The 27,955-nt window shown below is 47.2% G+C and overlaps 1 protein-coding gene across 1 annotated transcript; it reads left to right on the forward strand.

Moving 5' to 3' along the window:
• The first annotated feature begins 4,736 nt into the window (after nucleotides 1-4,736).
• On the forward strand, nucleotides 4,737-27,723 carry PRPF6 (pre-mRNA processing factor 6). Its single transcript, XM_080557555.1, has 21 exons — nucleotides 4,737-4,895; nucleotides 5,351-5,519; nucleotides 6,309-6,427; nucleotides 6,599-6,677; nucleotides 7,264-7,440; nucleotides 8,048-8,203; nucleotides 8,894-8,988; nucleotides 9,685-9,841; nucleotides 10,056-10,218; nucleotides 12,942-13,060; nucleotides 13,659-13,877; nucleotides 15,441-15,563; nucleotides 16,104-16,225; nucleotides 17,340-17,478; nucleotides 18,370-18,489; nucleotides 19,669-19,845; nucleotides 20,660-20,793; nucleotides 21,112-21,203; nucleotides 23,330-23,444; nucleotides 25,486-25,612; nucleotides 26,388-27,723. The coding sequence occupies exons 1-21, from the start codon at nucleotides 4,825-4,827 to the stop codon at nucleotides 26,538-26,540; spliced, it is 2,826 nt and encodes a 941-aa protein (XP_080413681.1). The 5' UTR covers nucleotides 4,737-4,824; the 3' UTR covers nucleotides 26,541-27,723.
• Nucleotides 27,724-27,955: the final 232 nt, after the last annotated feature.

Consider the following 27,955-nt stretch of genomic DNA (forward strand, 5'->3'; position numbering starts at 1 on the left):
GCTTGTCACGGCGCGGTGGTGAGCGAGCTGCGTGGTGTTTAATTGTGAGCTTCAGCCTCAAACCTTCGCTTCAAGCTCCTGGTCCTTTACACGGCACGCACACGGCCAGCAGCACGGCACCAGTCTGGGCGTTCAGCGTTAGGGGATGCCAGTGGAAAGCTGCCCCTGCGCCCTGGTGCGTCCGTTGCCTGCTGCTGTCTTTTGCCACCAGAAGGACCAGACCTTGGAGCAGTGGTCTGACACTTGCTGGGCAAATCAGAAGCGATAGGAAGGCACAGAAATGGCAACCACGGGGGAATTTGGGGCCGTTTGTGGGGCTGGTGCAGGGGGAGGTCACGGCTGTGGGGTGCACGGTGCTGGTGCAGCCAGGGCTGAGCACCTGGCTCTGGGCTTTGAGATCCTTCATCCCCACCTTCGCCTTCATCTCCAGCCCCACCTTCACCTTCCTCCCCACCTTCACCTTCCTCCCGGCCTTCACCCTCATCTCTGCAGGATCTCAGGTGGCTTCGGGGCAGAGGCTGAAGGTCCCCCGCCACCTCCCCGCCACCTGGCTGCCCGCAGCCTCGGGGCCCCTCCGCAGTTGTGCGTGGGACTAATTACAATTCCAGGGAGCGTATTTACCTAACGCGGCGCTGATTTCACTGGGTAGGACATCCTGTCTTCAGAGGATTTCACGGCACCGGGTGATAATCAAGTGAGAACAGGTTCCAAAAGTGTTAATTCAGTAGCTGAGCAGGCGGGGATTAAACCCAGCCCCCGGTCTAGTCTTTTTCTCTCACTTCCCCAGCTGAAATCCAAATAATCATCCCATTTTTGGGTGCAAAGCGGCGACACCTCCGCACGGCAGGCACGGCGCCAGCGCAGCGCAGAGGGCGGCGGGGTCACGGTGGCCAAATTTGCTTCTCTTTACCCGTGTCCCCTGGGGCTGGGACACCCTGGGGCTGGGACAGCGCGGTGGCAGAGGGTCCTGCCGCTGTTGGGACAGGGGACAGGAGGCTCCACGCTGTGCCCACACCAGGAGATGCTGCAGGGAGCGAGCCCTGCGGGTGCTTTGTCCCCACGGCTGCGTTCTTGCCGCATGACGTGCTGCTTGAACGCATCCATCGTGGGGACGGCCCCGGGTGCAGGGCAGCCCTGTGGCCCCGGCATCCCCCCGCTGTCCTCCCCTTGTCCCCAGCGAGGGGACAGAGGCGGCTTTGTGCGGGCACGGGGCTGGCGGCGACCCCTCTGCAGCGGCTCCGGGCCGTATCCTGCCCTGCGGGGAGGATGGTGGAGCTGCCCGGCCCCCAGCGGGATCTGCAGTAAATGAGCTTGGCCTCGCTCTCCCATTTAAGTGATTATTTTTCACTTTCAAGCCTTTGTGAGCGATTACCGCGCGTGTCTGCGCCTACGTGCGCTGCATCCCCTGCGGACGCCGGCTTTTATTACCGCGCCGTGCAGAAATTGAACTTGAAAAGCCCTGAACCGGGCTTGGACAACTCTGGGTCCGCTCGGGAGGGAACGACACCGACATTATTGGTGTCGTTCCCTGGGGGGGGGGTATTGCCCACCCCAAAAACCTCAGTCTGGGGAGATGAGAGCGCTGTGCAAACACACAGGGCAGGGGAGAGACCCACGAGGGTCTCCGAAGAGCAAGACCTGGCTGGTGAGGAGGCTGAAGGCCGCATCCTGAACCGCTGCCCTCCAGCACCACTGGAAAATCAAACCAGAGTTCCCAGTGCCTCCAGTTGGTGGCCGGGTGTGGGGCCAGAGGCTCAGGCTCCATCAGAGCCCGGCTGCTGGCTCCCTCCTGCGCTCACCGATCCGTAACGAGCACCGGGTTACGCGCACAGAGATGATTAAAAATCATTTGCGATTGATTTTACCGAACCCATGAATTACTCTGAGTTTTCTCCTTGGCTGGAGCGCGGACAGGAGAGGGGAACCCTTGGGAGGAGGGGCTGCTTCTGTAGCTCTGTGTCGGCGTGGGGGGAAAAGAGAAAATTCAGAGCAGAAAATCCGCCCCGGGACAGGGTCACGCTGCGCTGCCCACCATGTCAGCTGCGTTTTTGGGGGGATAGCCCCCGAAATGGAATTCCTGCAGCTTCCAGAGCCCTGCTGGGATCTTTTTCCCTCCCTCCTGTTCCCCATCCAGGCACCTTCCTGCTCTCCCCACCGCTCCCAGCTCAGCTCCTGGGGCTTTCAGGTCCCAGCTCCCTCCAGCCCCCATCCGAGGCCAGACGTGCTGGGACAGCGCTGTCTTTTATTAGCCCGGCCATAAAAGCCGCAAGAGCTGGTAAGAGCTGATGGGCTGGGGCCAAATCCTGCCCCAAAAGCAGGGAGATGGAGGGGGCTGGCAGGCGGAGGGGCCGGCGATGTCCCCGCTTGGCAGGTGCTGGGTGAGGGCTCGGGGGCGCAGGGTGCTGTGCCCGGCCCTGCCACCCGAACCGCTCGGCAAAAGGGATTTTTAATTTTTTATTTTTTTAAATTTTTTTGTCTCCAGCCAAACCCAAAAATAGACGGATGGGAAGTGGCTGGGGGCTGGGTTTGCCATTAGCATGCAAAATGGGGCCATTTGTCTTCGTGCAGCTGGTTCAGCTCCCTGCGCAGCCTGGCAGGCGCGGGAGCTGCAGCGGGGCCGGGTGCGGGGAGGGGACGGCCCCAAAATCCCCCCCCGGCCCCTCTCAACCCCCCTCGCTGCCCCTTTTCCGTGTGGGTCAGGGAGCTGAGGTGTCCCCGAGCCCCTCGGGGTGGGCAAGGCGGGTTGCTGACCCGCTGCGCATCCGATCCACCCCGTGGTGGGCAGGAAAGGCCGTGGGGCGCCCAGCAAAGGGCAGCAGAGGTGGAAAAGGGAGGTTCGGGCCTGGTCCAGGCTGGGGGGCTGCTCGTCCCCCGTTAACGATAATTGCCACCTCACAGCTCACACGAGCTGCTTTAGGAGCAGCCAGGAGCACGCAGACATCCTCCTGCCGAGCCCTAGCGGGGATCAGAGCCATGAAAAGGCCGAATCCTGCCCCAAAACCCCTCAGGACCACCGGCACCGGCTCTCCCTGCCCCGGGATTTGTTCCCTACCCAGGCTGGGATCGCCCGGTCGCAGCAGGGCACCGGCGGCTCCCAGCGGGGCCTACACCGCCTGCTGTGCTGATGGCGAGGGCAGAGAGGGGGAATCGAGCCTGTAATTAATTAATTAGCAAGGATCCCAGCTCCTCGCTGCCTGCGCGGGCCGTCGGCCGGGCACGGCGGTGATGGGGAGGGTTTTGCGATCGGGGAGAAACCGGGGGACGTTCGGAAACCGGGGGGCGTTCTGAGACATGGGGGGCGTTCAGAAATGTGGGGGGCATTTGGAAACCTGGGGGGAATTCGGAAACCTGGGGAGCATTCGGAAACCGGGGGGCGTTCAGAAACTGTGGGGGCATTGAGAAACTCGGGGGGAATTTGGAAACCTGGGGGGAATTCGGAAACCCAGGGGGAATTCAGAAACCCAGGGGGCATTCAGAAACTGGGGGGGGTGTTCAGAAACCCGGGGGGCGTTTGGAAACCTGGAGGCATTTGGAAACCTGGGGGGTTGCTGGTGCAGGGGGTGCTGGCCGTGAGCCTGGCACGCTCCGTGCACACCCCGCAGTGAGCGTTTGGGGTGAGGGGGGGAACAACAGGGCCGTGGCTCCTTGCACACGCACACGTGGGGGAAAGCTGTGCTGGTGCAGGCTGAATGTGTGAGCAGCGTGAGGACGGGTGTGCTCCACGCACGGGGGTGATATGCGTGTGTGTGTGTGTGTGTGTGTGCATGGAGTATGTGTGTGCAGTGTGTGTGTGTGCATGTGCAGGGTGTGAGAGCACGTGGGCAAGCGTGCGTGCACGTGCATGCGGGTGGGTGTGCACATGTGCAGTGCGTGTGCATGGAGATGTGTTAACACGTGTAGTGTGTGCGTGCAGATGTGTGTTAACACGCAGTGTGTGTGCATGCAGGAGTGTGCTAACAGTGTGTGCATGCAGATGTGTTAACATGCAGTGTGCGTGCATGTAGACGTGCATTAACACACAGTGTGTGTGCATGGAGATGTGTGTTAACACATGCACTGCGTGCGTGCAGGCGTGCATTAACAAGCAGTGTGTGTGCGGGTGGGAGCGTATTAACACTGTGTGCATGCAGATGTGTTAGCATGCAGTGTGTGTGCGTGTAGACGTGCATTAACACGTGTGTGTGCAGGCAGGAGTGTGCTAACAGTGTGTGCATGCACATGTGTGCAGCCACGCAGCGTGTGTGCATGCACAAGTGTGTTAACACACTGTGTACACGGCGATGTGCATTTACACATGCAGCGTGTGCGCGTGCAGGTGCGTAAACACACGCACTGTGTGCACGCTGATGCGCATTGCCACGAGGTGTGTGTGCACGCCGATGTGCATTTACACGTGCAGTGTGCGCGCAGGCAGGCGTGTAAACACACACACCCCGTGTGCACACAAACGCGCCCTGACACGCGCAGCGCGTGTGCGTGCCCAGCTGCGTTAACACACGCCCCGTGTGCACACCGAGGGCCGTTTACACGCGCAGCGTGCCCACGGACGCGCGCTAACACCCGCGGCGGCCCCGTGTGCGCGTGCCCGTGCCCACGCGCGTGCAGGTGCGCGTGCAGGTGCCGCGCGCTGTGCGCATGCGCGCCCGCCTCCCCCCTCCTCCTCCTCCCGCTCCCCCCTCCCCTCCCGATGCCGCCGCCGCACCGGGGGGGCCCCGCCCCGCCCCGCCCCGCCCGGAACCGGAAGTGCCGCGCTGCCCGCCGGGTAACCGCACTGCTTCCGCCGCCGCCGTTGTCGCTCCGCCGCCGCCTCTCCCCGCCGCCGCGATGAACAAGAAGAAGAAGCCGTTCCTGGGCATGCCCGCGCCCCTCGGCTACGTACCGGGGCTGGGCCGCGGGTGAGGCGCTGCACCGGGCCCTGCTCCCCCCGCTACCGGGCCCGGTACCCCTCACGGCAAGGCCTGCCCGGCCTTCAGGCCCGGTGGGGCCGGGGCCTTCCCCCCGGTTGTGGCTCGGCACCGGGACCGGCTGCGTGAGGGGCTGGGACCCCCGGTCATCCCCCCCGGTCCCCGGTCACCCCGTCCTGCCCCTGCCCCAGCACCGTGCGGCCTCCGGGGCGCCCCTTTCGCTGTGACCCGCTCGGTACCGGGCAGGGGCAGAGCCGGGAGCTCCGCAAACCCCAAACCCTGCAGGAAAACCACCCCCGGGGGGGGGAGGGGGAGAGCTGCCGGTGCCCTGCCCGCACTGGGGGTACCGGTGGCAGCAGCTGGGGTCGGTACCGGCCGTGGCACCGTGCCCGTGCGGTGGTGGGGCTGCGGCGCCCTCACTCCCTGCCCCGTCTTTGTCACCGCAGGGCCACCGGTTTCACCACCCGCTCCGACATCGGCCCCGCTCGTGACGCCAACGACCCCGTGGATGACCGCCATGCGCCCCCCGGGAAAAGGACGGTCGGGGACCAGATGAAGAAGAACCAGACGGCCGACGACGATGACGAAGATTTGAACGACACCAATTACGACGAGGTGATGGGATGGTGGTCGTCCTGGAGAGATGCTCTTCCCCAAGGGGGAGAGAAATCCCGTAGCTCCCCGTTCCCTTTTTTTTTTTATAAAAACCCTCTGTTAGCTGAGGCTTCGGGGCCAGGCTTTCCTGTAGTCTGCCAATAATGCTCCTTTTTTATTTATTTTTATTGAGACTCCGTTACACGTAATGGCACAGTGCTCGCAGACTTCTTGTTCTGGCGTTGGTCCAGATGTCGTGGTTTAATTATCCGTACAGAGCACTGAGCGTCTTGGGAAGAAGTCCATAGATAAATTATTAGTTGAAGTACTCTGTGGGATATAGTTTTTTGTGTTCTCCTGCACAAATGAAATCAAAACTCGTGTGATTTGAAGTATATTTGTCTTTACACGGCCTGTGTAGTCTCTGGTGTTTAAATCCCCCTTTGGTTAGTTAAACGTTGCGTTATTCTTTTTGTTTGCTTTCAGGAGTTAAAAATAAAAGTTGTTCACGGAGGAAAATGCCCATTCTGCACTGGGAACTTGTTTATTGCTTAATAGAAGCAATTTTGAAGCATTTTTTCTTTTGAAATGATTTGGGAAAATAAACAGTAGGGGTGGTAGAAGGAAGCTGCTTTTATTTAAGGGCTGTGTTAGTCTGGTGCAAGATTGTTAAGACTCACCTGCTCCGGGCTCTTTGTTTCCCTGGGTTGCAGTGGGCTGTGCTCGGTGCGTAACAGGAGCATGAGACTGAGCGTTCTCCTTTTCTTTTCTCTTTTTCCCTCCTTTTTTCTTCTCTTTTCAAATTCTTAGTTCAATGGCTATGCTGGGAGCCTGTTCTCAAGCGGTCCCTATGAGAAAGATGACGAGGAAGCAGATGCTATTTATGCAGCTTTGGATAAAAGGATGGATGAACGGAGGAAGGAGAGAAGGTAGGGTTAATCCGACACTGCTGTGGGATGTTTCCTAATTCATTTGTATTTCAGAGTTTCCCTCTGGAAAAAAATATTTTATATGCCTTCCGATCAAATCCCATTTTCTGTAATACTTAACGCCTTGCCCGGTGTTACTTTGAGCGTAACCTTGGTCCTCCTTTCTCAAAGGGAGCAACGGGAGAAAGAGGAAATCGAAAAATACCGTATGGAACGACCCAAAATTCAGCAGCAGTTCTCAGACTTGAAAGTAAGGACAAAATGTTGTCATCGGTGTGATTTTTGTCTCTGCTTTGTGGGAGGTGGGCGTGTGACTGCATTTATTTGCTTAAAATCTGTGTATTATCACACAAATACTTTGTGTTGGGGAAAAAAATGAGTACGAAGCTGGTAGCTGGTGGTGCAGAAGCTGTTGTAGGATTGGAACACTCTGTCGTGTAGTTTTCAGGCAGTTACAGTTGCACAGTCAGACAGTATAACTGGATCTGCTGACTAAATCTTCTGTTAAATAAAATGTATCATTTTGGCTATTGTTTAATGATTAGTAATAAAGCGGCGCCGCAGTCACTGAGATTAATCTGCGTGTTTGTAGCTTAGGGTTTAAGAACGAAATTGGTTTGGAATCTCGGTCTGGACTAAAACCAACTTCTAATTAAATGCATCTAATTCTTTTCTTACTTTGGATTAGGGGAAGAAAAAAATCTGATCTTTGACCTCTAAGTCTTTTTTTTTTTTCTTGAAAGAATTCAAAATGAATTAAATCTGTTAAGGACTGCGAGTAGCTTAAAGGAACACATTTCTAAACTAAATAATGATTGCAATTCGTGTCTGAGTAGCGGAAGCTAGCGGAGGTCACGGAAGAAGAGTGGCTGAGCATTCCAGAAGTTGGCGATGCCAGGAACAAACGGCAGAGGAACCCTCGTTATGAGAAGCTGACTCCTGTACCCGATAGCTTCTTTGCAAAACATTTACAGTCGGGGGAGAATCACACCACTGTTGACCCACGCCAGACGGTGAGTATGGCCTGATGATCTTACGTGCTCTTTTTGAGTAGAGGCAAAGGTTAATCTGTGCGTTCGTTAGTGGGATTTGGAAAAAAAAATTCTTGACTGAAAATCTTGCTGTAGTTTGCAAGTCTGTCAAAGGAATTGTGGATGTTAAATCCCTGTCCTCGCTGGAATCTTTCAGTGCTTACCCATTGCCAGACAAAGCCTGAGGGTGGACAGGGGAAGTCTGTTTCTTGTGTTCAAAGTGGAAAAAAGTGTTTTTTGTTGTAGTGTTTTTGGACATAGAATGGTGATAATGAGTTCTAGTGAGCTTAACCAACATCCTTTTTTGTTACAGTAATGTCTTGCAGAAATGGAACAGAAAACAAAGTTCGACTTCACCTAGGGGCTTGCTCAGCCCAGGAGCTTGAGTTAAAATTATTTAATTTTCAGTTGACAATAAGTCAAATACATTTGCTCGTTGCTACTGTGGTCATGACGGTTACAGAAGAAGCTGACTGGCCCTGAAATGGCACCAAATGCCCATGCGACTGCTTTGTAGACATACAGCCTGAATTCTTTTAGAAATCTCAAGAGGTTTTTAGGAACATGTTTCTCTCACTCTTGTTCTTAGCAATTTGGTGGATTGAATACTCCCTATCCAGGGGGCTTGAATACTCCATACCCAGGAGGAATGACACCAGGCTTAATGACACCTGGGACAGGAGAACTGGATATGAGGAAGATCGGCCAAGCCAGAAACACCCTGATGGATATGAGGCTAAGCCAGGTAAGCACGTTGGAAGGTGGGATCTGTCACAGGATTTGGTGGTGTGCTGCTATTTAAGACCTGGTTTTAGGAAAGTCTTTCATTTTATTGGGTGTTAGATGGGAGAAATAGCTTAGCTGCGACTAGAAATAATTTTTCACTCCTCCTTTCCCAGTCTCATGGTCTCTACACTAACAATTTATTGAGTAATAACAATTTGTCATTGGAAGTCCTGGTCGTGATGGGAAAATGAACTGCACTGTTACACCAGAGGTAGACTTCAGACAGACCATGCTGACAGCTTTGTCAGGGAAGACATTTCTTCAGGATTTATTCAGGACAGAAAGATGAAAAATACTACTCTCGTGTAGTTGACTTCATTCCTCTTTATTGATTTTCCCGTCCAAATCTGGTTCAAACTAAAAAAGATGGGCTTCAGCTGTCCAGGTTGCAAGACCTTGTAGTGGCTGAAAGCCAAGCTGCTTGTTTTCTGGCTTTGCAGTGGTACTAAGTTTTTAACTGTAAAGTCGTGTGTTTTAGAAGTGGGGACAAAAGCTAATCAGGAAGGGAAGGGCTTGTCCTTTCCTTCTTCCTCGGTCTTGGTAACAGATAAGTGCCCGAAGATTTTTTTTGTGTAGCAGCAGTGCCTTGTGCAGGCAGGTTGTGGGGCTGTGAGCGGTCGTTTCAGTAGTGTTGGCTTTACTTTCCCAGGTGTCAGACTCTGTGAGTGGCCAGACTGTAGTGGATCCCAAAGGATATCTGACAGACCTGAATTCCATGATTCCCACACACGGAGGTGATATCAAGTAAGTTTAAGGGCTGGCTGATTCAGCCTCTTAATAAGGGCTCTGATCCTGCATATAAATGGAAATCTGCCGGAATGGGTGGCTTGTAGCTAATATTTAGTTTGTAAAAGATGGTAGGTGAGTTCAGGGGATGAATTCTTTTAACGTGAGGTCCAGTATTCTTTCAACTGATGTGTTTAGCATCTGACCTGCATGAATTAATTGCGGGGATTGTTTCTGTTCTGTCCCCGGACTGTATGCCAGAGTGATGGTAGTGGGCAGCTGCCTGCCAGCCAGGAAATAATTGTACCTGTGTGGTGCTACTTCAGGCTTGACTGGTCACCTCCGAAGCCATGTGTAATAAAGGATTGCCACGTAACTCAAAACAGTACGTGCAAATCTTGATCGTAAGACCTGACCTAAATCAATGCTGTGGGTTATTAGCTTCCAATTGCAAGTGCCTGGCTGTAATTCCTTAAAATATAAATATATAAAAATATATTTAAATACTAAACTAATTCTCACGGCAATGTTGTGTGTTGATGTACGTTAGTAAGCTTGTTTTGGTAGTACATAGTTTGTTACCAGTCTGGAAATGTTTGAGGTCACAGGTACTGGCATCTGAGTGTGGCTGAGAAGAGCTGACTGTACTGACTGATTCAGGAGGATTGTTTGCTAGCATGCTGACAACTTCTACCTGTCTTTTCCCTTCATTAGTGATATTAAAAAAGCTCGTTTGCTCCTCAAATCTGTACGAGAGACCAACCCTCATCACCCACCAGCTTGGATAGCGTCAGCCCGACTGGAGGAAGTCACTGGCAAGCTGCAGGTGGCTCGGAATCTTATCATGAAAGGAACAGAGATGTGCCCCAAGGTCAGAATTGCTTTGCTTCCCTGCTGGCCCTTGCAGGACAGTAGGAAAATGTGGTGGTTACAAGCAGCAGCATCTGTCTGTCAAGCTCCTGTCAGCTACAGCCTGATACTGCTTCTCTATCTGCAATATTAAAAACACATTTAGCTGAAAGCTCTGGTTTTAGGTTCTCACAGTACTTGTTTTGATATAAAGGAAAGGTTTTTTTTTCTGACAGAGTGAAGATGTTTGGTTAGAAGCTGCTCGGCTTCAGCCTGGGGATACAGCCAAGGCTGTTGTGGCCCAAGCTGTCCGCCACCTCCCGCAGTCCGTCCGGATCTATATAAGAGCAGCGGAGCTGGAGACAGATATCCGGGCAAAGAAGCGCGTTCTGAGGAAAGGTGAGAGCTTCTGCAGCGCCAGGGAACAAAGTCTTCGAGTCCCTCTGCATTGTCTTGTAAATTGTTCAAGATATGTCCATAATTTTTTTAAAAAATGCTTTTGTTTTTTTCCTCCTTGGTGAAAATACAGTTGTTAATAATGTATGCTTGAACGCTGGAACACGCTGCCGTTGGGTCAGAGTGGAGTGCTTCTAGTATTTGCAAAACAGCCCCCAGCAGAAAGCTGCTCCTGCTGAGCAATGGCAAAATGACATCTTACTGAGAACAATTCCATCTTGGTCAAGGTTAGAGAGGTAGATGGAAGCAATTCAAAAAAATATGCTCTAAGGGGAAAAGGGTGCTTTAACAATCTTCTTGTGATATGTTTTAAAAAAGATGTCAGACTTTATATATGAGTTTTGGCTCGTCTATAACCTGTTAGGGACCGCAGTGATATTTGGTGGAGGAGCTTTAAAGGCCTTGGGGTTCTCATATCATTGAGCCTGGTGAGCCTTGGGATTTGCTTTAGTGTAGCAATTTCTGTGTTCTTGACAAACAGCTTTTCTTTGTGGTGCTTACCCAAAACCTTACATCTTTATTGTATTGAACTTGGAAGTTTCCCTCTTTTGTGGAATTGCCATCTTTTCCCAAACCTGTTCTCTTGTAACAGCAGTTTGTGTTGTCGTGGGCCCAGGTTTTCCTTGCAGGTTCACAGTATTAGTCGATTACTTTGACTGATGTGCCTGTCTCAGTAGAGATTAGATCCTTCACAAGTATTCAACTGTATCAATTACATCTCATGACTTTAATCTAGACAGGGAAAAGGGTCTGGATTTAATACGCTTAATCTCTGCGATGCAGTCTGCAGTATTAAATAACTTGGCTTCAAAGGGAGTAAATTGCTTCCTTCTTACTACTGCGTGCAAATTGCATATCGGTGTGAAACGGTCCCTTACTGCATGTGACAGTGCGTGGATGAAAGGCACTTCAAGACTGCTGGGATTGAGGCTGTGGGAGTTCAAATATTAATTATTTGGTAGCTTTATTTTCGTTGGCCAAGCAGCGCAGTGTTCTCTGGAGCGTTGCTGCTGCGACACCTTGTTCTCTGCAAGAACAGTAACAGATGCTTAACAGGAAAACACTTTTACATGAGCAGAAGTAGGTTTCTGAGTCCAGCTCAGGTAGGAGGGCATCAGGTGGGAAAGCAATGACTTGTGCATTAAGTCCTGAGGCTGTTCATTTCCTTTAAGCATTGTATCTTACTCCAGTTTGTGGAACCACCTACTTAACCTCTGATACAAAGCTGTTAGTGGAGTGGGATATGCTTTACTGTGCTGTTTCCACTCTCTGCATGTTAGCAGTCAGCTTCACCGTGCTCCTGTACTACCCGGGGAGCATCAGTAACACAGTGCTTGGAACTGTTTGGGTATATGCTCTTAACACAAGTGGCAGGTTAACCCAGTATTTGTCCAAAAATATAAAAGGCTGACTGCCAGGTAATGTCACTAAAGTGTGATCTTTCATAATGCATTTCTCTCTCCGGTCTGTTGGCTGTGTGCATTTCTGCCGTCTAGCACAACGTCTGGAGTTTTTAAAGCCTCTCTCTGGCTACAGAGACAGCAAGCTGAGTGTTTAAAATACATCTTGAGGTGTAAAAATCGAACACTCTGTCTATGAAAACAGGCTCTGTCTTGCTGAGCGGTGTTTTCAGCTCTTGCACACTGATATTATTCACTTAAAATGCTTCAGAAAAGCCTCCTGCTGCTGTAGACTCTAGGAGGAATGGTTAATGCCCAGACGCTCGGTGCACACTACTTGTAAATGCTCTGTGCGTTTCTGTAGAGCTTGGATGTGCTCTGAAGTTCATGCTCAGCAGTGTGCCTCAGCCTTTGCAGGAGTGCTTAAAGAAACAGCATTGCCTGGAAGCCTGGCAAGTTCCGAAGTACTTTTAGATGCATCTTCTCTCCTGTTTATGTGGTCCTGCAATTATACTTTCATTTACTTTCATTATTGATAAAGGATGTGTTCAGTCCTTGCTACTACGTCACATTTATGTATAATCACCATGGAGGCAATGAAGCCAATACTACTCCCTGTATGGTTATCTAAGCTGTAGTGACAGAAGCTAATTTTTTTTTTCTAAATCCTTTTCACTAGTAGAAGTAGAAAAAATTAGCTTTTCATTGGTTTTGAAAGTACATTCATGGGTAAAAATTTCAGAGAAAATAAGGACTTTCTGGTTTTGTCAGATGAGCCCTGTTTGCAAGGCATTTGTCTTAATGCAACTTAATGAGGCATGGAAATCCTAAAGAGTGTGAAATTCTTTATTAGATTAATGTAGACTTAACCCTCATATATTCAAGATTTTATACCAGCCTGGTATGTATGAAGACAATATGTTTGGAGTGTTTATCAGAAGCCAGAAACCCTTTAACCATGCTGAGAGTTGAGGCTTTGTTCAGCTAGGTGTTTTACTGAAGAGGAAGCAATTACAGCTTGTAATGAGAAAAGCTCTTGGCTCGCCAAAACCTGTTTCCAATTAAAATTAAGTATTTTTTTTTTTATTTTCTGATTTTAAGTTCTCATCGTTGAAGCAAGAGCTAGTGTAAGTACAATTCCCTCCGTTCTTTCAGGAAATTTCATCTGTAGTAAGACAAGGCCTTTAACGCATCATCTCTGACAACAGTATTTCTCTTTGGGGAACTTCTTTATCATGATTTACATAATTGTTTTTGCCTCTCTAGCCCTTGAGCATGTTCCAAATTCAGTGCGTTTGTGGAAGGCAGCTGTGGAGTTAGAAGAACCTGAGGATGCCAGGATCATGCTGAGTCGAGCTGTGGAATGCTGCCCAACTAGCGTTGAAGTAAGTTTAAAAAAAAAAAAGGAAAATAAAGCAACCTCCTACATTCTGTTTTAGGTTAGCAGCAGAGCTTTGACAACAAAAGGCAGGTAAGTGCACTAGTTTTCTACTAGGCATTTTATGAAGGATGTGATGAGTAGAGAACTATTTTTTTTTTCCCCAGACTTAATTGTCTGGTAGTTATTATATGCCTCATTTTCCTGCGTAATTTTTAGATTAGTTATGCCAGTGTACTGCTGTGCCTGCAGTGGCCAATTAGCCATGTTTACATTCATGTTTAGCGCCTTGACAATTGTGAAAACAAGCATATGCGTAGCTTGGGGAATCTAAGACAAAGTTGCTTGTTTCTGAAATGTTGAACCAAAGAGTGTGTGCAGCAGCCTGGCAAACGAAGATGATATCTTGAGATGATTAGGATTTAGCTCTAAGGACAGTCGTAGAGTCTGGTTCTACTATTTCTGCTTTGGTATTCTGCAGCCTGCTTATACTACGTGAGGACAATTGCCAACTAGTAGCAAACAGAATGAAGCTGCTTATCTCTTTGGGCTGACACTGTCATCTCCTTGTTCTAATCTAAAATACATCTTTTGTTGCTCTGCAGCTGTGGCTTGCGCTGGCAAGACTGGAGACATATGAGAATGCTCGTAAAGTCCTCAACAAAGCCCGTGAGAATATTCCAACAGATCGTCACATCTGGATTACTGCTGCCAAATTGGAAGAAGCCAATGGAAACACCCAGATGGTGGAGAAAATCATTGACAGAGCCATCACATCTCTTAGGGCTAACGGGGTGGAAATCAACAGAGAGCAATGGATACAGGTATTGGCTTGGTCTTGGTTAGCGACCCAGGTGAACCCTTCAAATTCTGTTTTGAAGGCTACTGATGCTAGATACTGTGGGATTGAGCTATTCTGCACTAGGCTTATTGGTGGAGAGCCCTGTGAAAATACAACAGGTGAGACTAAAGCACTGAGGAGGGCCAAGAGCAAATTTAAGCGATACCCTGGGGTGTCATTATGTGTGTCGAGCTGAGGAATACCTGGTTTGCTTCTCTTTTGGAAAATAACCAGCTTCAAGCTGAAGCAGCTGCTGCCTCAGGTAGCATGGAGGCCTTAAATCTCCAGGGAATTATTTGTATATTTTTTGCATATGTCTTTTTTGGCTTAAAAGGTACCTGTTTGCCAGCTAAGTCTTTGCCGGGTGGTGTTGTAAGAAGTCGATACAAACATTGTGTATGGAGCAGATAGGAAATACTCTGCTTGTCCTTTATTGGCTCACACTGCCTCCTGAGGCTGTGCAAAGTACTCACAGCTGACTTAGGGAACCATGTTACATGGTAATGTTTACAAAACATGACCTCTGCAGGTTCATCACACTGTTACACATCATCCTATTTTTGACCTTCTGTACTAGAAAAGCAGCAAGAAGTTGTACGGCTTTTCAGTGTTTTGGTCGCCTTTGAAAGCTGTGGTGCTTGAGTTTCCTGAGTTAGTAAGACACTTCAAAGACTGTTGCCATTTAAATCGCTTGATGTTCAGGTTAAAATAACTTTTTTCCTCCTGAATATGTACTGTTGCTATAATTAAGCACAAGCCTTTTAAAACAATTTACTACTGATATAATTTACAGTGGGTCAAAGCAGCAAAATGTTCTTGGCACAGTGCTTAAAAGAGTATCGGTAACGAACAAACTATTTAATATTAAACGGATATCCTTGTTAACATCTAAATGAATTATAACTCTCTTTTTACAATTAAAGGTTAATTTCAACTTCTGTTTTTTTAAAAAAAACCCTCTGCATCTGTCTTCTCGAGTTCCTTTTTGGTACTAGAACTGTTCCATTTCTGTTACCTGATCAGAGATCTCTTTAACAAGTTTAAGCAAGTCATGCGAAGCCTTCTGAAAGCTTTGTCAGACACTTTTCTGTATGTACTCTAGCGACACAGCCTTTGCAGCTGTAACTTAACAGTGGGTGAGAGTGTATTTAAGAGCAGTTCTTGCTTAGCTCTTTTTCAGACTTAAAAACCAAAGCTGAAAGAAGGTCAGTAGCTTCGATGCTACGATTCATTCTTCTTGAATTCTTGCATTTTTTAATGCCTGGCCCAACCCAGGGGAAGTCAGCACAGCGGTAAGAGGAGACCTTACAGCCCGGAGATGTCACGCGTTGTCACACTTTCTCTCCTTCTCTGATTCTGTGCACAGCTATAGTGCATTCCTTGTGGGTGTAGTCTCACTGGTGTCAAGACCTGTTTGAGTAACAAGATACTTGTAACGTACAGTGACCTGCAGTGTCCCCGTGTTTGTGCCTGAGGAATTGCTGCTGCAGAATCTGACTTACTGTGCTGATTCTCCAAGTGAGCAGGCTGTTACTCTTGTCTCTAGGATGCTGAGGAATGTGATAAAGCCGGAAGCGTGGCCACGTGCCAGGCAATCATGCGAGCTGTGATTGGGATTGGGATTGAGGAAGAAGATCGGAAACATACCTGGATGGAAGATGCAGACAGCGTATGTCCAGCTGTGATACTGTTTTTTTTTCAAAGTGGGGGAAATGGAACTGGAACCAGGGAAATTAGGATATTTTAATCAGTGAAAGCGGATGTGGTTCACATGTTATCTGCTTGCGTTTGGCCATTAAACATGCACTACAAACTAAATTCTATTTCAGCATGAGAAATACCCATTTCAGTGACCTTGAGCTGGGTTTACAGCAGTAGGTAAACATGCTAATGTGCTTATAGTTTTTCATGTAAAAAGCAAAGTGTGAATACGGAAGCCTTTGCAAAACCTTGCTAATTTTTCAGGCTGGCCTCTGCATGTCAGTCCCTCTGGAAGGCCAGTGATGCTTGTGCGCTGCTAGAGGGACTCATAGAAATTCCTCCCAGCTTCCCTTTAAAAAGCTGATAACAACTGCTCTGTTATATAGAGTGACCCAATGCATATATTACTCACTGAGTTCTGTATTGAATTATGAATTGTGTCATTCTTTCTTGCCCTTGACTTCAGTGCAACCCTAAGCTGACTTAATTCCGGTCTGTTTTTCCTTAGTGTGTTGCTCATAACGCTCTGGAGTGTGCCCGAGCGATTTATGCATATGCCTTGCAAGTTTTCCCAAGCAAGAAGAGTGTGTGGCTGAGAGCGGCGTACTTTGAAAAGAACCATGGAACAAGGTATGTGTACCCTCTTTGTGTGGCTCCTTAATACAGCCTGCTAGACCAGGGAGGTAGAAAAGCTACGAGATCAGCAATAAAGTATACTGTTCCACAAATGGAGTGAGTTCAGCTGGTGAAAACTCAACGGCATTGTTTGCTGGTGTGACCTTCTTTGTTGAGGTTGTGGTCAGAGAATCTTTTTTTTCTTTGTAAGATCATAAAAAGTTCTCTGACAAATGGGATTACTTAGTAAAAATAGCTATGAATGGGTAAGGGATAATCATCCTGGGAAAGGCATTTCTAGAAAAAATTAGGAGTACAGAATGACAAGTCACCTAGAAATACAGCATGTGTTTCATTTAATTTTTGTAGGTAAATTACTTTAGCACTGAGTCTGTCTGAGCATCTCTGGCATTTTCTGATTAATCGTACTGCGAATGTGTATCAGAATCTGAACTAAGATTGGCATTATACTGTCACGGCCTGGGCCTCTTATTTTGATTATTTATAAAGTACTACACGTTTGAACCTTTTTTGCCCACAGTTTATAATAAAACAGTCTATGTAATAGACCACTTACAGATGTGGAGTTAGTCTTATTAAAGTTTGTGTGGAAGTGACTGCAGATGCTGAGTCCTACATCATTCAAGGCTTTTTTTGGATCAGCTATGTCTTTGCTTTTGATGTTGTTCTCCCATGTTTTCCCAGTAGTGGCTTGCTTTTAAGCCCCTTATTCTACCTGAAGTCCATTTTCTAGAGGAGGAAAAAAAAATCAATAAGATCAAGCCAGCTTCATGTAATAATTCTGAAAAACTTCCTGTCTTGGTTTCTGCTAAGGTTTGTTTAGAAGACTGGCTCTTTCCAAGACAAATGAGCTGTTTATGCACAGAGTCTTTCCGCAAAAGCTATCAAACAAAGATGTCTGAACAATGAGCCGTTTGTGGAGTGCTGATTTCAGAACCCTTGTGAAAAAAGACCTCACCCTTTCCTTGTTAATGAAACAACTTATCAAGGTTTACAATGTTGGACTTTGCAACAATATTTATAGCATTGAGTGATAGTGGAAATGGTGTGTGAGAGCTCGCCTCTGGCAATATTTCGAGTGATTGTAACTTGCTCCTTCTTGTCTCAGAGAATCCTTGGAGGCTCTTTTGCAGAGAGCTGTTGCTCACTGTCCCAAAGCAGAAGTGCTCTGGCTCATGGGTGCCAAGTCGAAGTGGCTGGCAGGAGATGTGCCAGCAGCCAGAAGCATTCTGGCCCTGGCTTTCCAGGTGGGTATGTTACACGTGTGTGATGGTGTTCGGTGTGACTGCTAAAGAGAACAGAGTAGGCTTTTTCTGTCAACACTCACCCGATTTCTGCTGTCTCTCAATATGAGGGGTCTTGCACTGTTCTTTGATAGTTTTACGTGGCAAAAACGTCCTCCTGTAAGGTGGCAGCAAGCTGGAAAACAGACTGTATTACTACTCGTTAAAAAGGGTAGTGATCTGCCCTAATTAATGAGGTTGCCCTATTAATTATGGCTTCGACCAAACCCACTAATCCACAGCAAAATGAAGGGAATCATCCACTGGATGCTGGAAGATGGACAGAGTGGTACGCTGGGAAAGAGGCCTCAAAAGCCAAGTGACTGTAAAAAAAAATAAAAAATAAAAAAAACAGCTTCTGAGCAGGGAGGTAGAAGTGAGTTACTTCCTAGACTTGTTCTTGGCACTTTTTGTTAATATCCTGAAGACTTCTTGACGTGGTTGTCACTGAGATGACTTGAACTGGAGGAGTGTTGTTCACAGATTTCAGCTGAGAATCTGAGCTCCAGCTTTTTTGTTCACGGATAATAAAGTGAGGGTCTCACTGTGACAGACCCTGTGATTTCTTCCAGTATTTTAACTGGAAGTTCAGAAGATCAAGCATTAATGGTTTTCAACAATTGAGAAGTATCCAACTTCTCAACTGGCATATATCTTTGTGTTGTGCATCTGTTTTGTAGAATTTCTGTAAACTTCAAAGGTCAAGGAAGACTGGGAGGAGCTTGAACTGAAAAAAAAAATATCCTAGTGTGGATTGACAAAGCTCTGATTTCAATTTTAATCTGGATCAAATGAAGGATTAAATCTGCTGTTGATTCACTGTATGCATTTGTCTGTCATTTTATGTTCTTGCAGGCCAACCCCAACAGTGAGGAGATCTGGCTGGCTGCCGTGAAGCTCGAGTCAGAAAACAATGAATATGAAAGGGCGAGGAGGCTGCTGGCAAAAGCTCGCAGCAGTGCCCCCACGGCAAGGGTAAGGATGTGTGAAGGGTGGAGAGACTGAGGCTTCTTGTGCCCATGGGGGAGTTGAGTCGGAAGGAGAAGTTCCTTTAGTTCTGTGGCCTTAGTGATTGACCAGATGGCTCCCTGCCATTGCCTTTTGCAGGCACTGTAGCGCTTCTCCAGTGAATTGCGACACAAAATCGGGGCATGATGGGAAAAAAGGCTAGGATCAAGTGAAGGGTTTCAGTTTTTTTCTACGCAAATGGCAAAAGTCAGGAAATTCCCAGTTTACAGCTGTTTGTATAACGTTCCTGTTGCATAAAAGCCTGTCTTGGAAAAGAGAGAGAAAATACTTTCACAGAAGACTCACTTATGCTTGCAGTGCTAAAGACAGCACCAGTCCAGTTTGTTTAAAGTTACACACTTGCGTTTATCTCTACCCTTACTTCTGGTATGATAAACTTTGTCAGTTTTTAGCTGTGCGTACAGAACCATTTTAATTTTTCCAAGTAAGAGAAAAGATGTGGTTTATGTGGAAAATGAGATTCCCCTTGCCCCCGATTTGTACTTCGTTCTTGATCTTTTAGACTGGCCTCTTCCTTCTTTGTCAGTCAGGGAGCTTCTGTCCAGCTGGAGTTTGAAACTCTTGCGGCAGATGTGATGCCTCTTTTGCAAAGTCATGGGGGGAGTTTGGGAACTGGGAGGACAGGGATTAAAGAGCAGCTAACTGGCCTTCAGTCTGTAATGTATTTCTAACAGCTTCAAGCAAAAAGGAAGGTGTTTGGGGGCAGAAAAGCACATTTACCAGTGTGTAATTAGCAGGGCAGCACTTGCAGCTTAAAGCCATAACTAGGAATAGGTGCTCTTGGTAGCTTGGGTGTGAGGAGATCGTTCTGTGCAGATGAAGCTGGCTCAAAGTTATTATTGGTTGTGCTCCTGAAGCTGTGCTCTGTCAGCTTTCTGCTAATTGTTGAGGAAGAGATTGATCGCTGTCCCAATTCCCTTAATACTTGTGTTTTACCTTTCTCATTGCTATCTGTTCCTGAAACTTAACCCTGACTTTTTTTTTTACTCCAAACTGTAGCTAATGAATAACATGCTAATGAATATATGAATGTGGGAACCCACTGCGTTGACAGAATAATATCGTTGACAGAGTAAAGTTTCTTCAATGGCTGCTAGCGATAAATGGCTGTGCTTTTTTTCTCAGGTCTTCATGAAGTCTGTGAAGTTAGAATGGGTGCTTGGAAACATTGCTGCAGCCCAGGAGCTCTGTGAGGAAGCCCTGAAGCACTATGAGGACTTCCCCAAACTGTGGATGATGAAAGGACAAATCGAGGAGCAAAAGGAGCTGGTAGAGAAAGCACGGGAGGCTTACAATCAAGGGGTAAGGTGTATGTTATTGCAAGTTTGCTTTGTGCTTCTGGCACGGACAGATGTCTGTCCCTCCACTTGGATTTGGAGGGTAAATGAAGAGGTGATTTCTGTTCTCTCCCTGTTATTGGTTAAAGCAGTAACAGAAAAATACTGGGATCTTGAACGAAGCGGCAAAAATGTCTTACTCAGTATCCATGTTCGCTTTCTAGCTTGAGAGAGTTTGCTGTATGTTTGACTACTCACTAGTATGAAAAAAGTCATTGCACAATAATTCTCTGAGACCTGTAAGGACTAACAGTAGAACTAATAGAAAAGCTCGCTAATGAACTTTGATAGACATTGTAAAAGGAGGTGGTCTGCAGAACACTTGTCTTTTAAATGGTAATTGGTGTCCTCATGTATGAACACTCCTGAAACTCATCAGCCATGAAAGTAATGTGGAAGCAAGTTAATGACTTCCCAGGCTTCAAAGGCAGTGTGCTTCCTGCATACTCTGTGATTTGGTTATGGATTAGAGCCCTCCATCTCCAGACAGCACAGATTGTGGGTGTGCTGTTAAGGGAAGTGTATTCTTTCTTTTCTCATGCTACTGGGATAGCTCAGTCAGAACTGATGTGCTGTTATCTGGCTGTTTTAGATATAGGAGAAACTAATTTTCTGTACTGTTCACTGCTGTAAGATTAACTAGAAGAAATTTGAGTGATGTAGTCAGCTTTATTTCACTTCCAAAATCCCCAGGAGGATGTAAGGAAGGAAGTCGATTTCTATAGGGATTATAATATGTTTTCAAATGTACATAATATGCTTTTTGTTATTTTAAACAGTTGAAAAAGTGTCCCCATTCCATACCCCTGTGGCTTTTGCTGTCCCGGCTGGAAGAGAAGGTGGGGCAGTTGACCAGAGCAAGAGCCATCTTGGAAAAGTCTCGGCTAAAGAATCCAAAGAATCCAGATCTCTGGTGAGTTGTAGCCCAAATTCCCTTCACGTCCGTGCAAGGCCAATACATGCTTCAGGACGGCTATTTTACATCTCAGCCGGGGGGGGTCTTTTGTTTTTATTGTAGTCACTTTCTCATATAACTTTTAACCTAGGCCATTATAAAATAAAGGTTACATTTGTTTTTAAATGGAGAGGAATGGGAAGATGTCAGTGACCCGTATGTATTTAAAATATGGGCAAATGTTTGTAATTTCTTGTAACTTCCACGTGATTTGCTGTTGGTTTCCACGCAGTGAATGTTTTCATAAATACCATCACTGGGTGTCTTCCTTACCAGGTTAGAGTCTGTGCGACTGGAGTACAGAGCTGGGCTAAAGAATATTGCAAATACTCTGATGGCCAAGGCATTGCAAGAATGCCCCAATTCAGGTGAGATGGGTCTCATTTTTATCTTAAACACAACTATATTTGCGTGGAAAAAGATAAGCCTTTATCAGCCAAGATGTCCTTTTTGGCCGTGTTTCAAAATACCGCGTTGCGGAGAGGTGTCGGTCGTCCGTCTGCAAAGGAGATGTTGAGGGTTTTTGTGAGTAATCCTGGTTGCTTTCTGGTGTCTTACACCGGAGAGGCCACGGGTTGGTGTTCATGTCTTGGGGTCTGTGGTCCCCAGCTTGTTCCCAGCTTTCCTGGTAAAGCATCTTGGGTGGCTTTTCTCTGAAGCTGGTAAAAAAAAAAAAAAAATCTGCCAGGGTTTAAAGTTGAAGAAAGACTCAAGGGTTTGCAGTTAGGGAGTTCAATGGAAAAAGGATGGGTTTTTCCCTGTCTCGCTGGAGTGTAGCTGGCCGTAGGAGACTTCTGTTGGTGGTTTGCCCACACTGGTTTCACTACGAGACAGGCCTGTGCTTAATAACATGCACTGACAGCAGCTTCAGTCAGTCGTGATTAGGGGATCGTGTACCGTAAATGTTTAGTCCTGCTTTGCCATTATTTTAATATATTTAAGGAAGGGCAGATAGGTCATATAACATAAGTCAGATGGTTCTAACTAGCAGTGGAAGCGTTCGCCTCTTGGGATGGGAGGCGAAAGTGCAGAATGCTTCCCTATTTTTTGGCAGAATTAGGCAGAAGGCTTAATCATCTAAATATGTTGACATCTTTGGAGAGAAGATGTCACGTAAGTACAAAAAGTAGTAGCCTACCACAGGGCAAGCCTTTTTTGTTTGCCTTCAGGCTTGGTTTTGGAAGGTGTTTAATTGGCAGCTGCTGAAGCCCCAGTGAAATAATGGGAATTAAGTGGCTTTTATGACATGATAAACTCATTGCAAGCTGCTCGCTGTGCGAGTGGGTCAATAAAGCTACCGCACAAGCCCCACTTTGTTTTGTGAATGACCTAATGCTTAATGTGTGTTTGCCACCACAGGCTTTTTTACAGAATCTGCCTGTTGCTATGGAAATAGGCAGCAGGGTCTCAGGTCTTGTTTAAGTAAAATAGCTTCCAACCTTTATCTTAAAACTCTACAAACCAAAGAAAAAACCTGCAGGAATTAGTTTATTGGACACCTACAGTCATGTAAACCAGAGACCTGTGTCCATCAGTTGCTGAATTAGTTACTGCTCCTTACGGCTCATGGCACAAAGAAGGAAACCGAAGTACAGTGGTGCTTGTGTCCTCAGCAGGCCTGAAAATAGAGACCCGTAAAATAGGGTTTGACCCTATATACAAAGAGGAAACAGGCAAGAAGGGAAGAGTTCTGCTGCAGTCTGTCATTGCAGTCATCAAAGTTTGTATAAATTCCCGTGGTGCAGTTTATGGGAAGTGAGAGCACTTTGATAGAGTCCTGGCAGACACGAGCTTTCAGGCTTTGCTTTGAAGTGATCAGCAGGTATGGCTGGCTGACGTGAGAAACTGAAGATTTCATGCTCCTCTGAGCACGTTTCCTTTCTTGCTTTTGGCAGCGAAAGGATCTAGGGATTAAACCCAGCTTCCCTGGGCCTGCTATGTCCTTCATCGTAGGTGCGGGGAGCCAGCAGCAATAAGGCTGTGGTGCTCCTTGGCACCCCTGGAACTGCTTCCAAGTGGTTCACTTCTGGGACTTCTGCTGCTGAAGGTACCTGTGCAGACAAATGGAAGTCTTTCACTTGGTTACTGCTGAGTTGCCCTCTGCCACTGCACTGCTTCCAGTGACTCATCGGAAAGGCACAAGCTCTGGTCTCGTGCACACCCGCACAGGGAGTGTGGAAGCTGCAGCTGGGTTATGGTACATGAACATTTTAGAACTGAAGGTCCAGTGTGGTGCTACCTGTAACTAAATTTTGTTATGGTACAGAAACAATTTACAACTGAAGGTCCAGTGTGGTACAATCCGTAACCGAATTTCAGAGTACTGAAGGAAATAGGCGTGCTGGAAGAGTGATTTGAAGTGGGGTGGAGGCATGGGGATAACTTCCAGGATGGGGGCAGGAGTGCCGCTCGCTTTGGAGAGCGCTGGCCTGCTGGCAGGATGGGGAGGGTTAGCCTGAAATGCCACTAAATCTTCCTACTTGACTTAATTAAGGAATCCTGTGGTCAGAGGCAATTTTCCTTGAAGCGCGGCCGCAACGAAAGACCAAGAGTGTGGATGCTCTGAAGAAGTGTGAACACGACCCACATGTCCTGTTGGCTGTGGCCAAGTGAGTTCCTGTGCTTCATGTAGTAAAAAAAAATACGCGTTTTTGTGTGTGGCTGCATCCGTGATGAAACACTGCACTTGAGCGTGACCACACGATGCTGGCTGCAGCAGTTCTAATCAGCCTCAAAGCAAGTAACAGCTCTCAAGCTGTCTCCTAGTAACGTTGCAAATCTCCTGCTCTGCCTTGATTCAAAACAGGGGATGTCAGCCTGCCCTCCAGCTGTTCTGGTGGGCCTGGGGCTGCAGCACGCATAGTGATACGTTCACGCTGAGTCCTTTTTGAGTGCTGGGTTTTGGCAGTCTGAAAACTGCATCTTTGTTTCCCCTTAAGTGGAGTTTTAGCGTGTTTTCAGATGAGCTAGGTTTCCACTAGGTTTTATAGGGTGTGTTCTAAGTATTTTTGAAAATACGGACAATTTTTGCAGGTGGTTCTTTGCTTTTTATGTGGCTGTGTTCTTCATATTTTCTCTCTATCCTAGATTGTCAGATTTTTTTTTAATCTTGAGCTAGACTGTGCTGTTTTAGTCTTCTCCCTTCCTGAATTTCTGCTATGTCAGTTTTTCTTTCAGTTGTGGCCCTTCCTGGAATGCAGACTACAAGTCACCCTGTAGTTTGCTTCTCTGGAACAGGAAGATAATCCACTAGGAACTGTCTTCTTTTCTAAATCAAGTTGTGAGGCTTCCAGTGATGGAAAACTATTATTAGAATTGACTCACCATATCCCTTCTGATCTGATGTGTAGATGTGTAGACGATGTGTAGTACTACAGCAGTAGCGATTGGAGCAAACTTGCTTTTTCTTCCTTTGTGAAGACCAGAAGAGGTTAATGCAGGAAGCACGCTGCCCAAACAGTTGCCCAATTCTTTCACAACTCTTTTTTATAGGCCAAAGAAAACTGTAGGATACACTCCAGCGACTGCAACGCTGGCTTCTGCCAGATAACAGCTGCCTTGTTCTGCTTTAGGAGCAAGTGAGGAAAAACGTTAGCTTTTGCTTTATTGAAGCTGCTTCCAGGCCCTTTCTGGTACAACCTCAGGCAGTTTAGCAGCTAATCCCAACGCAAACAGCTTCCACCTCCCATCACGATGTGCATGTAGGTACGGTAATGCCACGGCCTGCCGCACATTTGTGGAAAACTTTAAATGTTGCCTGAAAAAGGCCCCTACCTGCAGGTGTTTAGCCCGTGCTATCGTTGTTCGTGCTCTTTTAAATCGCAGTTTATTTAACACGGAACAATCAAGAGTATTATAGGGCTTAAAAACAATCACATAAGCTGTATAATTTTATGGCTGGCTAAGCTCTTTATGAGGGATGGCTGTTTGATTTGATAAGGACCTGACTAGCTCAAATGAACTCTTTAATGCAAAGGAATGAAACCAATAGACTATTGATTCAGCTGGTTAATTACCGGGGAGAAATTTAAGAATTCACAAGTACCTTTTTGAAATGGCAGCAGTCAGGCTGAGCGCCAGGCCGGGATTTGAGTGTGGGACGTTGCACGCTCGCCTTTCCTCGTGAAGTGGAGGTGGAAGGAGCAAGATTAGTGTACCTGAGCCTGTGACCGCATGTGGTAATGGCTCCAGTGCATATAATTTGCAACTGTTAAGACGTTAATTGCTAGATGCTAAAATGAACTTGAAATATTAAAAAATTGGGGGAGGGAAAATAGATGGAGGTGTGTGTGATCCTGTCCCTTTGTACACTACATCTGGAACAGCAAAATTAAGCAAACGAGTTAGCAAAGATGGAACTCAGAGTAATCCTTCCCTTCTCCGAGAGCCTGTCTCTTCCTTTAATTGGGACTGTATTTACCTGTTACAGCGTGTGGGGAGTAAGGAGGAAGCGGTGGATGTTCTTTCCAGTCCTCTCATGCCTCTTCCTTTCCCGGGGCAAGTGCAGTTTGCAGATGACTGCGAAACCTGGTGTTCCCTTCTTGGGAGAACAAAGAAATGAAATATCTGTAGAGCCTTTAAGTTGGAGTGCTTGCAGATTGCTGTGTTCCTCTGAAGAGGTTCTCTCTTCCCTTCTGCTTTTCTCAACAGGTTATTCTGGAGCGAGCGTAAAATAACCAAGGCTCGAGAGTGGTTCCACCGAACAGTGAAGATAGATTCTGACCTGGGAGACGCCTGGGCTTTCTTTTACAAATTTGAGCTTCAGCACGGCACAGAGGTGAGCGTGCACCTGGGCACAGGGAGCAGGGGAAGGCAGCAGGAATCCCTTGCTGGTGGTGGTTACTTTGTCCTGGGAGCTGCTGCAGCACTGGGCCACGCACACCGCTGCTGCTCCCTGTCTGGCTTCCAGATGAGGAGGCTGAGGCTGTCACGCCTGGTCTTGAGTGAGCATGAACAGGCATGTGTGGTGCTTTTTAAAGGACACTGTCATTAGCGGAGCTGTCTTTCAGGTTGCTTCGCCATCCACAGTCATGCTGGTTCGTGCAAAAAAAAGCTCTGAAATCAATCTTGCTTCTGTAAAACGCAAGCTTCCTGGGAGATTTTCCTGTAATTGTGGTGCCGGATGTGTGTAACTCGTCCCGTGTCTGCACAAGTGTTAAGTGCAGATTGCACGTGGACACAGCTGTAGGAACAATCTGTTCTAATCTCTTACGGTGGATTTTACTGCCTGATATCACTGAAGTGATGGGAGTGTTTATCTTCTGACTTTAGAGAGCCCTCTCGCTTGACCTGTCTCATGCAGGTGGTAACACAAAGGAAGTTTCTGCTGCAATTTCCTTGGTGTATCCAAAAGTTGCTTGACTGTAATTAGGCCGGTTTGTTCAGCAAGGCAGGAGAATTTTAACCCAGGCTTCCAAACTGCCTTTAAGGGAGGTGGGGGGAAAGCTTTGGATGAATGTTTGAATTAGGGAGGGGACTTAAATTTTTGGCTCTCTGCTGGAACAAACGAGGGCATTAAGAGATTTGCAAACTGTTGTTTCCCTTCCTCATAGGAACAACAAGAAGAGGTAAGGAAGCGCTGCGAGAATGCTGAACCCCGCCACGGAGAGCTCTGGTGTGATGTTTCCAAGGACATAGCAAACTGGCAGAAGAAGATCGGAGAGATTCTCGTGCTTGTGGCAGCCAAGCTTAAAAACACCTTCTAGAGTACGCTGGCTTCAGCTGGATCAGTCGCCTCTGCAGGACCTGCCTGCTTACCTGCTTTCAGTTCATTTGCCCGTAGAGTGGCAGATTTCAGAGGACAGGAGATGGGTGGCAACGTGACAGATCTTTCTTCCAAAAAGCAAAGCTGGGTCCTCCTCCTTTTCCTGGTGATAGTGCTCTTGGCTCACACAATGCAGTAATCAGCTTCTGCAGCACAAGTGCATCTAATTCCCCTTTGAATGTTGCTGCTGGTGTAATTGTAGGGGAGCTGAGCAGTTTTGTGAGGCTGTGCTGGCATTTCCATTTTGATGCCTGAATCCCCTCTGTAAATACAAGCCTTAATCAGCGCTTGTATGGTTTCTGATGTTAGCTGTTGCTCTGGATTCCTCTGCAGCATGAAGCGCCTGTCCTGTCCTTGTCCTCCTTTGTGCAGTTTCTTTGGTGTTTGGCCCACCTGATGCAATTTCTTTGCCAGCATCTGTTGTGTTGCTGTTTTTGAATATCCTCAGAGGAGATGGGGTAGGGCTCTGCTGAGGGGAATGGCTGGGGTGAGCCTTTTTAAAAAAAAATAATAATAATAAATCTTTTTTTGGCCAAAGGTCTGGTCTAACTTCATCTCCTCTGCAAGCAAGCTGCAACACAACTCGAGTACTCCTCAAACCTGAGCAGATGGAGCGTTTTGTGAAATTCCAGAGCATATTTTTAGAGACTTTCCTTAATTTTTTAAATGTACATAGTATAACCTTATTCTTCTAGGTGTCCGATTGCGTTAAGCACAGTGGTGTTTTAAAGTAATAAGGCAAAAGCCAGCAATCCCTGAAGGCCCTTTTAAAGGAATCACCTTTCGTCAGAGCCATCAAGAGACTGTGCGCTTAGACAGTGGCAACTTCTTTTTCATTGTGGGTGTTTGGCATGGCCATCTTTGAGTGCAGATGGCAAAGAGCGGATTATTTAGAGTGAGATCTTTGTGTTTGGGACCCTTTGAAAGTTGTCTTCAATTTTCTATACTTGCAATCTATATTATTTTGACTTAACGAACCTGACTGACTTGTGATCGTTCATGGAACCGAAACGTGTAATGTCTGCTGTATTAGGATGTAGAAGAAGTATTCAGGTCTGTGTATGTGCATTATGTAATGTATTTAGCTAGAGGAAAAAAAACTTATTTGGAAAATATGTATAAAACATGGCTTGTGTTTTTTGTTTCCTTAAGTTCTCTTTGAATGTGGTCTCGCCTTTGTACTCTGACTGGGAAGAGTGGCTCTGATAGCAGAAACCTTTGAACTTGCCAGGCTCTCACCACTCTGGGAACATTTCTGCCAGGGGTGGTTACACCAAGTTGTGCCGCATCCTTCTGCCAAAAGCAACAGTGCACATGAAAAGTCTGCGTTTTAACACCGAAGCAGAAATGTTTGGC

This window comes from Anser brachyrhynchus, assembly GCF_964034855.1.
Source record: "Anser brachyrhynchus genome assembly, chromosome: 16".
Lineage (NCBI taxonomy): Eukaryota > Metazoa > Chordata > Aves > Anseriformes > Anatidae > Anser > Anser brachyrhynchus.

Excerpts from the sequence above, each read along its gene's own strand:
- PRPF6 (XM_080557555.1), top strand. The coding sequence starts at position 4,825 with ATGAACAAGAAGAAGAAGCCGTTCCTGGGCATGCCCGCGCCCCTCGGC. Across the intron at positions 13,061-13,658 it reads GCTGCCCAACTAGCGTTGAA|CTGTGGCTTGCGCTGGCAAG; the intron begins GTAAGTTTAAAA and ends GTTGCTCTGCAG. Across the intron at positions 21,204-23,329 it reads GCAAGAATGCCCCAATTCAG|GAATCCTGTGGTCAGAGGCA; the intron begins GTGAGATGGGTC and ends GACTTAATTAAG.